Source organism: Oncorhynchus mykiss, chromosome 1, assembly GCF_013265735.2.
Source record: "Oncorhynchus mykiss isolate Arlee chromosome 1, USDA_OmykA_1.1, whole genome shotgun sequence".
Lineage (NCBI taxonomy): Eukaryota > Metazoa > Chordata > Actinopteri > Salmoniformes > Salmonidae > Oncorhynchus > Oncorhynchus mykiss.
The window spans coordinates 8135315-8150383 of NC_048565.1; the positions used below are offsets into that span (position 1 = coordinate 8135315).

A 15069-nucleotide genomic window follows, 5' to 3' on the forward strand; every position below is an offset into this window, starting at 1 on the left:
ACAATTCCTTCGATCTCATGGCTTGGTTTTTGCTCTGACATGACCTGTCAACTGTGGGACCTTATATAGACAGGTGTGTACCTTTCCAAATCTTGTCCAATCAATTGAATTTACCAGTGGTGGACTCCAATCAAAGTTGTAGAAACATCTCCAAGATGATCAATGGAAACAGGATGCACCTGAGCTCAATATCGAGTCTCAAAGCAAAGGGGCTGAATACATGTGTAAATAAGCTATTTCTGTTTTTAATACATTTGCAAACGTTTCTAAAAAACCTGTTTTCACTATGGGGTATTGTGTGTGTAGATTGATGAGAAACAAATGATTAAATCCATTTCAGAATAAGGCTGTAACGTAACAAAATGTGGAAAAAGTCAAGGGGTCTGAATACTTTCCGAATGCACTGTACACACATACATACACAGTACCAGTCAATAGTTTGGACACACCTACTCATTCCAGGGTTTTTCTTCACTTTGACTATTTTCTACATTGTAGAATAATAGTGACATCAAAACTATGAAATAACACATATGGAATCATGTAGTAACTAAAAAAAAAAGGTGTTAAACAAATCAAAATATATTTTATACTCTTCAAAGTAGCCACAGATTTGCACACTCTTTGCATATATTGGAAAATTGTAATAAAAAAATAAAAAACCCTTGAATGAGTAGGAGTGTCCAAACTTTTGACTGGTACTCATACAGTTGAAGTCGGAAGTTTACATTCACTTAGGTTGGAGTCATTAAAACTAGTTTTTCAACCACTCCACAGGACCTTGTGAAGATGCTGGAGGAAACAGGTACAAAAGTATCTATATCCAGAGTAAAACTATATCGACATAACCTTGAAGCAACATCTCAAGACATCAGTCAGGAAGTTAAAACTTGGTCGCAAATGGGTCTTCCAAATGGACAATGACCCCAAGCATACTTCCAAAGTTGTGGCAAAATGGCTTAAGGACAACAAAGTCAAGGTATTGGGAGTGGCCATCACAAAGCCCGCACCTCAATCACATAGAAAATGTGTGGGCAGAACTGAAAAAGCGTGTGTGAGCAAGGAGGCCTACAAACCTGACTCAGTTACACCAGCTCTGTCAGGAAGAATGGGCCAAAATTCACCCAACTTGTTGTGGGAAGCTTGTGGAAGACTACCTGAAATGTTTGACCCAAGTTAAACAATTTAAAGGCAATGCTACCAAATACTAACGGAGTGCATGTAAACTTCTGACCCACTGGGAATGTGATGAAAGAAATAATAGCTGAAATAAATCATTCTCTCTACTATGTTTCTGAAATTTCACATTCTTAAAATAAAGTGGTGATCCTAACTGACCCAAGACAGCATTTATACTAGGATTAAATGTCAGGAATTGTGAAGAACTGAGTTTAAATGTATTTGGGTAAGGTGTATGTTTACTTCCGACTTCAACTGTATGTATGTATACACACACATACAAATATACACACACTATAAAGTCTCCGAAACAGTTCTTAGCAACACAGTTCAACAGGATTCATTGAAAATAAGAATTTGTTCTTAACTGACTTGTCTAGTTAATTAAAGGTAAAATAAAAACAATTTTTAAAAAATGGGGCAGACGTATTTGTGTGTTGTGATTCTGGATGGCCAGATAGCTAGCAACAATGACAAGAAGCTGTCCTGATTCTGGATGGCCAGATAGCTAGCAACAATGACAAGAAGCTGTCCTGATTCTGGATGGCCAGATAGCTAGCAACAATGACAAGAAACTGCCCTGATTCTGGATGGCCAGACAGCTAGCAACAATGACAAGAAGCTGTCCTGATTCTGGGTGGCCAGATAGCTAGCAACAATGACAAGAAACTGCCCTGATTCTGGATGGCCAGACAGCTAGCAACAATGACAAGAAACTGCCCTGATTCTGGATGGCCAGACAGCTAGCAACAATGACAAGAAACTGCCCTGATTCTGGATGGCCAGACAGCTAGCAACAATGACAAGAAACTGCCCTGATTCTGGATGGCCAGACAGCTAGCAACAATGACAAGAAACTGCCCTGATTCTGGATGGCCAGACAGCTAGCAACAATGACAAGAAACTGCCCTGATTCTGGATGGCCAGACAGCTAGCAACAATGACAAGAAACTGCCCTGATTCTGGATGGCCAGACAGCGAGCAACAATGACAAGAAACTGCCCTGATTCTGGATGGCCAGACAGCTAGCAACAATGACAAGAAACTGCCCTGATTCTGGATGGCCAGATAGCTAGCAACAATGACAAGAAACTGCCCTGATTCTGGATGGCCAGACAGCTAGCAACAATGACAAGAAACTGCCCTGATTCTGGATGGCCAGACAGCTAGCAACAATGACAAGAAACTGCCCTGATTCTGGATGGCCAGACAGCTAGCAACAATGACAAGAAACTGCCCTGATTCTGGATGGCCAGACAGCTAGCAACAATGACAAGAAACTGCCCTGATTCTGGATGGCCAGACAGCGAGCAACAATGACAAGAAACTGCCCTGATTCTGGATGGCCAGACAGCTAGCAACAATGACAAGAAACTGCCCTGATTCTGGATGGCCAGATAGCTAGCAACAATGACAAGAAACTGCCCTGATTCTGGATGGCCAGACAGCTAGCAACAATGACAAGAAACTGCCCTGATTCTGGATGGCCAGATAGCTAGCAACAATGACAAGAAACTGCCCTGATTCTGGATGGCCAGACAGCTAGCAACAATGACAAGAAGCTGTCCTGATTCTGGGTGGCCAGATAGCTAGCAACAATGACAAGAAACTGCCCTGATTCTGGATGGCCAGACAGCTAGCAACAATGACAAGAAACTGCCCTGATTCTGGATGGCCAGACAGCTAGCAACAATGACAAGAAACTGCCCTGATTCTGGATGGCCAGACAGCTAGCAACAATGACAAGAAACTGCCCTGATTCTGGATGGCCAGACAGCTAGCAACAATGACAAGAAACTGCCCTGATTCTGGATGGCCAGACAGCTAGCAACAATGACAAGAAACTGCCCTGATTCTGGATGGCCAGACAGCTAGCAACAATGACAAGAAACTGCCCTGATTCTGGATGGCCAGACAGCTAGCAACAATGACAAGAAACTGCCCTGATTCTGGATGGCCAGACAGCTAGCAACAATGACAAGAAACTGCCCTGATTCTGGATGGCCAGACAGCTAGCAACAATGACAAGAAACTGCCCTGATTCTGGATGGCCAGACAGCGAGCAACAATGACAAGAAACTGCCCTGATTCTGGATGGCCAGACAGCTAGCAACAATGACAAGAAACTGCCCTGATTCTGGATGGCCAGATAGCTAGCAACAATGACAAGAAACTGCCCTGATTCTGGATGGCCAGACAGCTAGCAACAATGACAAGAAACTGCCCTGATTCTGGTTGGCCAGACAGCTAGCAACAATGACAATAAACTGCCCTGATTCTGGATGGCCAGACAGCTAGCAACAATGACAAGAAACTGCCCTGATTCTGGATGGCCAGACAGCTAGCAACAATGACAATAAACTGCCCTGATTCTGGATGGCCAGACAGCTAGCAACAATGACAAGAAGCTGTCCTGATTCTGGATGGCCAGATAGCTAGCAACAATGACAAGAAACTGCCCTGATTCTGGATGGCCAGACAGCTAGCAACAATGACAAGACACTGCCCAATGGGGATTCAGCTAGTGACATCTTGTTCTTGATAGCATGTTTTGAGGTGTTTTGACTGATGTCACATCTATGCTAATATGGCTAAAATTCCATGTATTTGAGAGACAAGTGCTCATTGTACAAATGTATTTGTTTTCAATAAGAATTGGAGACAAACTATAGTTAATATGCTGTCAACAATCTAAGCCAACACCTTCTGTTTTGCCCCATAGTTGCGCACGCATAGGTTGTGTTGCTAAACAACCAACCCGTCCGCATATGTGCCACTTTGTGTTTATACGTTTCCATTGGTGCACTTCCCACACCGGTCTTCTTTTAAGTCAGGTGTTCCAATGCATCACTCCACCACCTCATTCACAACCAACACAAATAGTTAATCTTGTAAAGAACAGGCGATAACAACCATATTTAGGATGGGTTGAAAAGAGCCCAAATACGTTACCTAATCGTTTCAAGTTTATTAGGTAAAACCACCACGAAAATGGTTCGCTCCTACAGACAGTGAGTCACGTGGCCGTGGCTTGCTGTATAAAGCAAGCAGACAGGCATTGAGGCATTCAGTTACTGTTCGATTGAACGTTAGAATGGACAAAACGAGTGACCTAAGCAACTTTGAGCGTGGGTATGATCACAGGCGCGCCGGTTCCAGTATTTCAGAAACGGCCGGTCTCATGGACTTTTCATGCAGTATCTAGGGTTTACCGAAAGATAAGAGCAACTCACCTGTGTTACTACATCGGAGACATTTAGCAGACGCGCTTCTCTAGAGCGACTTTCAGTAGTGAGTGGATAAATGTTTTGTTTTTTTCCCTATACTGGTCCCTCGTGGGAATTGAACACACAATCCTGGTCTTGCAAGCACAACGCTCTACCAACTGAGCCACACAGGACACATTTGAGTGGTGAGAGATACACAATAATTCAAAGTCGAAAGTGTACTGAGGACCCAGCTGCAAAGTACGCTAACGCTTCCAGGTAATTACCACAGAACATATTCACTGGGGAACTAGCTGGATAACCTAGCTACATAAAGTGCATGCATCTATGGCTACAAGATAGGAAGTTAACAATTGCTCATTTGTTTGTGCCTTCCTCATTAGCGAGGATGTCTGTATTAAATTGGAAAGTCAATTGCAGTACCCAATGACAAGTCAAATTGCCAATATATTTGAAATTAATTACATTTAATAAACTAATCTTGTATACAAATAGCAATAAGGGTGATGTAAAGTGACATACACTAGAAAGAAACATTGGTAGACAGCATTTAACACCATGTTACAGTTACAGTCTGCGTGTAGGTTATGCATGTTTTATTCTCAGGTTGACTTGACATTAGTATGAATAAAACAGTGCCTGTCTTGTTGTCCTCTGCAGTTATTAAGCAAGGCAACAGTCCTCTTTCTGTCAGAGTATTTAACTATAATTTGCTGCTACTTACAACAACAAAAAACACAACAGAGATTGCACAGTGCATCTTCCCCCAGGGAAAGGGCAAGTTCTCGGCTCGAATCCACAAAGAATCTCAGTGTAGAAGTTCTGATCTAGGATCTGTCCCTGTAATCCTACTCACTATGATCTAAAAAAAGGTTAAACTGATCCTGGATCATCACTTCTACTCGGAGATGCTTTGAGGATCTTTTTCTGTTTATTTGGATGTCTTATGTGGAGCACTCTCATTTCAAAAGTTCTTGTGTCAAAGTAATTATGCAATTACTGAAGTCATGAGTGCTTTTAAAATAGCAAAGCTATTGCAAAATCTTCCCATCTTCTTTTGTCCTCAGTAGAAATAACTGCCGAAAGCAGCCGCCACACAGAACAAACTGTCCTAGAGGAGGGAAAATAGTAATTATCACAGACGATTACATTTTTTTTTTTAAAACGACAATTCCTCCCTCATACCAGACTGGAAGACAAAACACTTACATTCATGAAAATGTCCTGAGCGTAGCTGTCTGTGTCAGCATCCCAGAAACACCTGGCAGCCATCCTGGTGAGACAGGAAGAAGTCATCAGATCCTTTTAATGAACTTCAATACAAAGAAAGAAGCTTTGGAAATCACAATACAACAACCACAGGGACCAACAGAATGCATTTTGACATTAAAGCCAACACTAGGTGTCATGCACGCTCCCTGATAAAAAAAAAGGTACAGGACACAAGAGTTCATAGTTCCTTACAGTCTAGTTATGTTTTTAGCCCTAAAGGGTTACACCACATACAACTACTACTAAAAGCTGTAGGGTACCTTTGTTCACTCTAGTGCTCAACAATGTTTCTATGAGGATAAGTGGGGTCCATAAGACTTGTGAACTAAAAAGATGGTCAGAGATGGTCTTGAAATTGGGCACACAAATAGTAGCTTGGGAGAAAGGAAAACAAACATCCTCTGTACATATTATCTAAATGGTATAGGAGCCAATGACACATCCTCTGTACATATTATCTAAACGGTATAGGAGCTAGTGCCACATCCTCCGTACATATTATCTAAACGGTATAGGAGCTAGTGCCACATCCTCCGTACATATTATCTAAACGGTATAGGAGACAATGACACATCCTCCGTACATATTATCTAAACGGTATAGGAGCCAATGACACATCCTCCGTACATATTATCTAAACGGTATAGGAGCTAGTGCCACATCCTCTGTACATATTATCTAAACGGTATAGGAGCCAATGACACATGACTCACTTGACACCTTCTCCTCGCTGCTCTCCAATTACCACTTGTACCACCAGCTTGTATCGGTCAAAGCCCACATCTGTTATTGGAGAGAGAGAGACCATTATCATTAACCGTATTTGTTACAAGGTAAATTGAGAAAGAAAAATAACAAAATAACTGTCTGACAGCGAGATCCAGGATTCTCACCGGGTCCAAGTTCAATGTCTCAATATTTTGTGTTTTTAAATTCACCTTTATTTTGACAGGGAAGACATCTAGGTCTCAAAATCTCTTTTCCAAATGTGGAAAGGCACCAGAAAATCAACATTATTAAATGTATTTTGAAATTTGTTCCAGCAATACCGTGCATTAAAACTAAAAGCAGATTTACCTAGCTCTGTGGCGACCTTAGGAACCTCAATAGTTAACCAATCCTGTGAACAGGTTAGGCAACTCGGATGTGTATACTTCAACAACAAAGTTAGATAAGACGGAAGTTTATGAAAAAGGGCCTTGTAAAACAAAAAGGGATTCATGTAGAGATCTATGGGTTTTTAGTGAAGTCCAGCCAACCTTTCGATACAGGATACGGTGATGAGTATCAAAACCGCCGCCTCTAACAAAACGACAGGCACTATGATAGATGGCATACAGAGGTTTAAGAGTAGTAGCAGCTGCACTTCAATAAATAATATCACAATAATCAAGAACAGATAAAAAGGTTGACTGAATAATCTGCTTCCTACTGCTTAGAGAAAGACACCATCTGTTTCTGTAGAAAAAGACAACTTTTAATCTTAGCTTCTCATCCAGCTCATCGAGATATGTTTTTTATATGTGTTTATATAAATAGAGAATAGGTTCCATAAATCGACCCCTGCGGTACACCTTTATGTACTTCTAGACATAACACCATCAATCACGATGGCCTGAGTTCTGTCACTAAGATAATCATGAAACCATCAACAGGCGTCAGAGCTCTGACCTATCGAGGACAACTTATTCAATAAAATAGCCTGATAAACAGTATCAAAAGCTTTTGACAGGTCAAAAAAAAAAAGCAGAACATTTCATTTGAGTGTCTAAAACATTGACAAGTTCATTAACAACTGTGGTGGTTGCTGTAATAGTACTATGTCCAGGACTAACCCCTGACTGTAGTGGTTGTTGTTCAGGACTAAACCCTGACTGTAGTGGTTGTTGTCCAGAACTAAACCCTGACTGTAGCGGTTGTTGTCCAGGACTAAACCCTGACTGTAGCGGTTGTTGTAATAGTACTGTGTCCAGGACTAAACCCTGACTGTAGTAGTTGTTGTCCAGGACTAAACCCTGACTGTAGTGGTTGTTGTCCAGGACTAAACCCTGACTGTAGTGGTTGTTGTCCAGGACTAAACCCTGACTGTAGTGGTTGTTGTCCAGGACTAAACCCTGACTGTAGTGGTTGTTGTCCAGGACTAAACCCTGACTGTAGTGGTTGTTGTCCAGGACTAAACCCTGACTGTAGTGGTTGTTGTCCAGGACAAAACCCTGACTGTAGTGGTTGTTGTCCAGGACTAAACCCTGACTGTAGTGGTGGTTATCCAGGACTAAACCCTGACTGTAGTGGTTGTTGTCCAGGACTAAACCCTGACTGTAGTGGTTGTTGTCCAGGACTAAACCCTGATTGTAGTGGTTGTTGTCCAGGACTAAACCCTGACTGTAGTGGTTGTTGTCCAGGACTAAACCCTGACTGTAGTGGTTGTTGTCCAGGACTAAACCCTGACTGTAGTGGTTGTTGTCCAGGACTAAACCCTGACTGTAGTGGTTGTTGTAATAGTACTATGTTCAGGACTAAACCCTGACTGTAGTGGTTGTTGTCCAGGACTAAACCCTGACTGTAGTGGTTGTTGTAATAGTACTATGTTCAGGACTAAACCCTGATGGTAGTGGTTGTTGTAATAGTACTATGTCCAGGACTAAACCCTGACTGTAGTGGTAGTAGTAATAGTACTATGTCCAGGACTAAACCCTGACTGTAGTGGTTGTTGACCAGGACTAAACCCTGACTGTAGTGGTTGTTGTTCAGGACTAAACCCTGACTGTAGTGGTTGTTGTTCAGGACTAAACCCTGACTGTAGTGGTTGTTGTCCAGGACTAAACCCTGACTGTAGTGGTTGTTGTCCAGGACTAAACCCTGACTGTAGTGGTTGTTGTCCGGGACTAAACCCTGACTGTAGTGGTTGTTGTCCAGGACTAAACCCTGACTGTAGTGGTTGTTGTAATAGTACTATGTTCAGGACTAAACCCTGATGGTAGTGGTTGTTGTAATAGTACTATGTCCAGGACTAAACCCTGACTGTAGTGGTTGTTGTCCAGGACTAAACCCTGACTGTAGTGGTTGTTGACCAGGACTAAACCCTGACTGTAGTGGTTGTTGACCAGGACTAAACCCTGACTGTAGTGGTTGTTGTAATTGTACTATGTCCAGGACTAAACCCTGACTGTAGTGGTAGTTGTAATAGTACTATGTCCAGGACTAAACCCTGACTGTAGTGGTTGTTGACCAGGACTAAACCCTGACTGTAGTGGTAGTTGTAATAGTACTATGTCCAGGACTAAACCCTGACTGTAGTGGTTGTTGACCAGGACTAAACCCTGACTGTGGTGGTTGTTGTTCAGGACTAAACCCTGACTGTAGTGGTTGTTGTCCAGGACTAAACCCTGACTGTAGTGGTTGTTGTCCAGGACTAAACCCTGACTGTAGTGGTTGTTGTCCGGGACTAAACCCTGACTGTAGTGGTTGTTGTCCAGGACTAAACCCTGACTGTAGTGGTTGTTGTCCAGGACTAAACCCTGACTGTAGTGGTTGTTGTTCAGGACTAAACCCTGACTGTGGTGGTTGTTGTCCAGGACTAAACCCTGACTGTAGTGGTTGTTGTAATAGTAGTATGTTCAGGACTAAACCCTGACTGTAGTGGTTGTTGTCCGGGACTAAACCCTGACTGTAGTGGTTGTTGTCCGGGACTAAACCCTGACTGTAGTGGTTGTTGTCCGGGACTAAACCCTGACTGTAGTGGTTGTTGTCCAGGACTAAACCCTGATTGATTTATATTCAAAATACATTACTCAGATAAACATTTTTTTAGCAAAGTTGTACATTTACCAAGGATTGTAGAATCATAGACAAGGAAGCCTTGGAATGGGGTGATATTTATTGAGATCACTACTTTCCCCGTCTTTATGGAGTGGCAGCACAAGAGATGATTTCCATACTTTTGGCATATTTCCTGATAACAATGGTCAAACTAAAATGTGTGTTATTGAGCCAACAATGGGCGCTGCACATTTAAGCAGACCAGGCCATCCAATTGGTCAGCCCCTATGTATTTTTTTGTTGTCTACTGGTAGCAAAGCATTCAGGACTTATTTTAAACTGATGCATGCTTAATATATGATTTAAGGCCAAACAACACTGCTATAAATGCAAGGTAAGAAAAGTCGTGTTTTATGTCAAACGATTTTGGACAAATCTGTCAAGACACCAACCATGAGAAAGTGTTAAACATAGTTTCTAAATCAACTCGTGAATTGTATTAAATGTAGCCATGTTTTCCCCTTATATCTTAAAGTAATGCCATAAAAAAGAAACGCGGCAGATTATTATCAATGACTTTACAGCTGTAATAAATTGTCCACTGCAGGAAATCAAGAACAAGGCCGTTAAACCACTGTTCCTAGGCCGTCATTGAAAATAAGAATTTGTTCTTTAACTGACTTGCCTAGTTAAATAAAGGTAAAAAAAAAATTAAAAAGAGCCAAAGACACTCATTGCCATACATTTACTCATCTTATTAGGATAAGAGTTGTTTCACAACGTCACCCGCAGTTAGAGGCTTTGTAACGGCTGAGTAGTTTCTCACCCTTCAGTTTGTCCTTTATGCAATCTGCTAATGAACGGGACAGAACGCCGACCTCATCCGGATCGTACTGCACCCCAGACAGTTGTTCTCTCAGGATATCATGAATGCATTCCTTCACAACAGCTGCTTTGAACCTGAAATAAAAACAAAATGATAAAGAGAGGGAAAGACAGAGAGACACACCATGCTGCCCTGCTAACTAACGTTAGCTAGCTAGATGGCCAACTAATTTTGTTTCATAGCTAGCTATTAATCTAGTCTACATAACAGTAAATTGTGCAACAAAATGTCTTGAACGTTGACTGCTGCAGCAGCATAGCTAAAGACTGTATATTATATTGGAAAGATATTTGAGTGACCGCTCTAAAAATGTGAAATATGTCCTCAAATATGGAAGGCAGGTGGGAGGCGAGATCAGGTAGGACAATTCTAGCCAATGAGAGGGCAGATGCGCATGTAAACTACAGGACATAGATAGAGGAATAATCTGTGTAGCTGAGGCTATCGCCATTTTAAAGTAGTCAATTTTATTCTTATTCATTGGCTGATTGCTCCCAACTCATGAATCCCCACACAGTTGACTACTTTAACATTCCCACATTGTAATGTTTGGACACAAATGCTCTCACTGCACACATTAGGTAGGTCTCCTCAAACGGATGGGTATACTTTGTGGAACGTTCCAACAGGAATCTGTTCCCAAAACTTCGTAGGGTACAAGTATGCAAACAAACAACGCATACAAAGTAGCATGATCAATTCAACTAGCTGACGAATAGGCATCAATTTACCACGTAGCTTATTCTTAATGTTTGTCCATAGGCTACCAGGGCAGACATTTTCCAGAATAAACGTGGTGAGTGAAAACCGTAATTAAAAAGTCGACTGCCTACCTGGTATCTTATTCTGCCGCTATACAACTTTGTATGCGTTGTTTGTTGACAACCTTGTCATTTACAACGTTTTTGGAACGTTCCACAAATGATATCCACCCTCATCAAACAACAATAACATCGATAGTCTTTTCTCCTTCCTTCCATTTACCCTACGGGTCAGGTAACTTCCTTCCATTTACCATACGGGTCAGGTAACGTACACTGACCACTCCTGGGCTTGTCTGACTAATGTACTCGTCATCTATATCCAACGAGACTCCAGCTATAACTCCTTTGGCAGGCGCCCTACTGCGAAGATCAATACGTGTTGTTTCTGACGTGAACAACTTAGCCAGATCCAGCGCACGCTTCTTCTGTTCTTCATCAACACAATTAACCAGTAAACTCGGCAACTTCTAGTCACCTTGATTGAATCCACATTTCTTCAGTCCTATAACGTTATATTGCAAATGGGAGTTCCCAAATGAATCTCTTAACGCAGTGCATTGCAGTGCGACCGATCCTTGTCTTCTACCACAACTTTTGCTCGTTTTGTTCCATTCTTTGATTTCACTATTTTACATTCATTGTCACACACTTCACTTTTGGACACTTTCAGATTCAAGCAGTCGCCATTTCCTCCCAACCACTACTACCTTAACTCCTTTGAACCTCCAACGACCACCCAAATGATTTTCTTGGGCACAGTAAAACCTCTCACTTCGCCTCTTCCTCTCTACCATAGCTAACGTTAGGTAGCTAACTTTACCGCTAGCATTGAGTATGGCAACTTACTTGTGATGATAATTCGGTCTAATGAGGTAAGTATTTCCTCCGGTATCTGTTCCCTCCATTTTAACTGAGTATGTATTATGGTGCGTTGGATGGTAAAAAAAAGCTTATTTAGCAAATAATACATAACACATGGCAATGGAGATTGAGCTAAAGCCTCAAGAGGCTTGAATAAACGTTTGCTAATGTTACCATAACAACATTTCCGCTTCCGGAAGTGTAACGAACCAAGCGTAACCTTCTCAACGGTTGTTGGAAACATAAGGTCTCGTTCAAGACTTCAAATGTTGAACGGCGTTACGACAACATCTTCCAAGAGCCAATTTGAGTTCAAAATAATTAGCCCCAAATGAAAATAATTACTTAAATAATAGTATTTATATTGTAAGCGACAGTGAAGTAATGCACATTGGGAGATTTTTTTTTTGAAACAAAAAAAATAGTGATATCAATTGTATGAAACATTTTGAAAGAATTCAGTTGATATTTGCATCCAATCTTTCTTTGGTCAAACAACATATTTTCACTCAAGGTTCTTGTTATTTTTTTCACCTTCCTTCAAGTCATCTTTTCTCTCAATTTAGGATTGGTAGTCTTGATTTGGAGGAGAGGTTAGGGGGGATGGGTAATTAAGGTAATTAGGATACTGAAATAACTTGTTCTTTAGTATCTTAAACAACAAGTTTCCATCCTCTTCTTTCTATTTTTAATACAGTTATTTACCCCTCCCCCCCAACCCAAGTCCCCTTACCTTAAACCAGGTTTGTATCCTATTCACAGCCCTTCCCTTTAAATGTAAACCCTTACCCTAAACCAGGTTCATATCCTCTACCCAACCCCTCCTCCTCTTATTAGTTATTTATGTTTACTTTAATTCTTTACATTTTACATCCATAAAAGTTTGTTTTAATCAAATCAAGCTTAGGAAAAAAAAACACCCTGACCCACTTGTACCTTGGCAAACCTGACCTTCACCAGACCGATACATTGAGAAGAGATTGGAAAACTCTAAACAAACAACAACACGAAGAGTTATCTATCCAAAACAGAAGCTGTATGGATAAACCACTTCTCCAATATTTTTGGCTCTATAACAAAGAACAAACATCAAAAACATAAACATGATCAAATAGAATCAACTATTAAAGACTACCAGAACTCACTGGATTCTCCAATTACATTGAATTAACTACAGGACAAAATACAAAACCCTCCAACCCAAAAAAAGCCTGTGGGGTTGATGATACAGACCACAAATTCCAATTGGCTATAGTTAAACTCTTCATCATCCTCAACTCTGGCATATTCTCCGATATTTGGAAGCAGAATACCTGGGTAGAGGATATGAACCTGGTTTAGGATAAGGGTACAGGTTGGGTATAGGATACAAACTTGGTTTAGAATACCTGACCATGGTGACTGACTAAAAATTAAGGAAATGTTTGACTATGGACAGACTTGCTATTGAGAAAGGCCGCCGAAAGCAGACCTGGCTCTCAAGAGAAGACAGGCTATGTGCACACTGCCCACAAAATGAGGTGGAAACTGAGCTGCACTTCCTAACCTCTATCCAAATGTATGACCATATTAGAGACACATATTTCTCTCAGATTACACATGTAACAGTATAACTTTAGTCCGTCCCCTCACCGGGCTCGAACCAGGGATCCTCTGCACACATCAACAACAGTCACCCACGATGCATCGTTACCCATCGCTCCACAAAAGCCTCAGCCCTTGCAGAGCAAGGGGAACCACTACTCAAAGCGAGTGAAGTCACCGATTGAAACGCTATTAGCGCACACCACCACTAACTAGCTAGCCATTTCACATCGGTTACACACAGAACCACAAAGAACTCGAAAACAAAACCAATTTTGATAAATTCCCATATCTATTGGGTGAAATACCACAGTGTGCCATCAGAGCAGTAAGATTTGTGACCTGTTGCCACAAGAAAAAGTCAACCAGTGAAGAACCATCACCATTGTAAATACAACCTACATTTATGTTTATTTATTTTCCCTTTGATACTATTTGCACATCAGTACAACACTGTATATAATATGACATTTGAAATGTCTTTATTATTTTGGATCTTTTGTAAGTTTAATGTTTACTGTAACATTTTTATATTGTTTATTTCACTAAGTGTTTATTATCGAGTTCACTTGCTTTGGCAATGTTAACATGTGTTTCCCATGCCCCAAAAAATCCCTTAAATTGAATAGAAATAGAAGAGGGCATGAAGCCCTGAGATGTCACTACCAGTCCCAAAGGTCGTCGTTGCTTAAAATAAGAACCGAAACGCACTCTGAGACCATCAAGACCCACGCCTCACCTCATTGGTCATTCAATAGCAAATGGGCTCTAAGCAACGCTTCCACCGCCGTGTCCAAGGATAAGCTGTCCAAAGTGGCAAAGTAGTTAGCTAGCTAGCTAGGTACTGTCGACGTAGAAGAACTAGAAAAAATTCAGCCAGTTGTGATTGACTGACAGACATCGAGCTATATACCATGCTGTATGTAAACTGAGCAGGTTAGCTAATGAATTAGATATGGGTATGAGCAGATGAGGTCTACCGTGGGAAAATGTACAAATAACAGTGGAGTTGTTGCCAAGATTGGGCCACTGCACTATACACTACATTGGATTTATGTACACGTTTTATTAGTTATTCCCTGCTGCCAACACCAACCAGCTGCCTGGTACAGCCTGACTGCCTGGTTTAGAACCAGTCCTGCTTTGCCCAGTCCAAATCTTAACGCCACAGCATAAAATTACATTCTAGATGATTCCGTGTAGTGTACTATTAAAAACATTGATGAGTGTGAAATATGGCCTACTCAACCCAATGTCAGCGGTGTTTAGGCCTACGTGTTGGTATAAGAGAAGAGCACAGCATACCAAATATTTTTAGGCAGTTGATATACAGCCGACAGATTTTGTAACCCTATGCCTAACCTTCAGAAAACTGGACACAGGAATGTTCTTGTATTGAAAGATAGCTTGCTACATCCTATCAAACCTGTCATCTGGTGTGTTTGGTTAGCCCGCTAGCTAGTGAAAAGCAGGTTAGGAATTAAGATAACTAGCTAGGATGTCATGCTATCAACAACGCTAACCATTTAGATAGCTA

General features: G+C 41.3%; 1 protein-coding gene across 5 annotated transcripts; it reads right to left on the reverse strand.

Annotated features, from left to right (window-relative positions):
- Positions 1-4853: 4853 nt before the first annotated feature.
- dynlt2b (dynein light chain Tctex-type 2B) lies at positions 4854-12189 on the reverse strand. Of its 5 annotated transcripts, none has more exons than XM_021611230.2 (5): positions 11934-12189; positions 10264-10397; positions 6392-6461; positions 5616-5679; positions 4854-5512 (listed from the first exon to the last, which is right to left on the reverse strand). In XM_021611230.2, exons 1-5 carry the CDS (start codon positions 11990-11992, stop codon positions 5438-5440), a joined length of 402 nt encoding a protein of 133 aa, XP_021466905.1. In that variant the 5' UTR covers positions 11993-12189; the 3' UTR covers positions 4854-5437. The 5 variants fall into 5 exon arrangements, with proteins under 5 accessions (XP_021466905.1, XP_021467015.1, XP_021467078.1 ...); XM_021611340.2 differs by having other exon boundaries at positions 4854-5517; positions 11934-12180; XM_021611403.2 differs by lacking the exon at positions 11934-12189 and adding an exon at positions 11563-11775.
- Positions 12190-15069: the final 2880 nt, after the last annotated feature.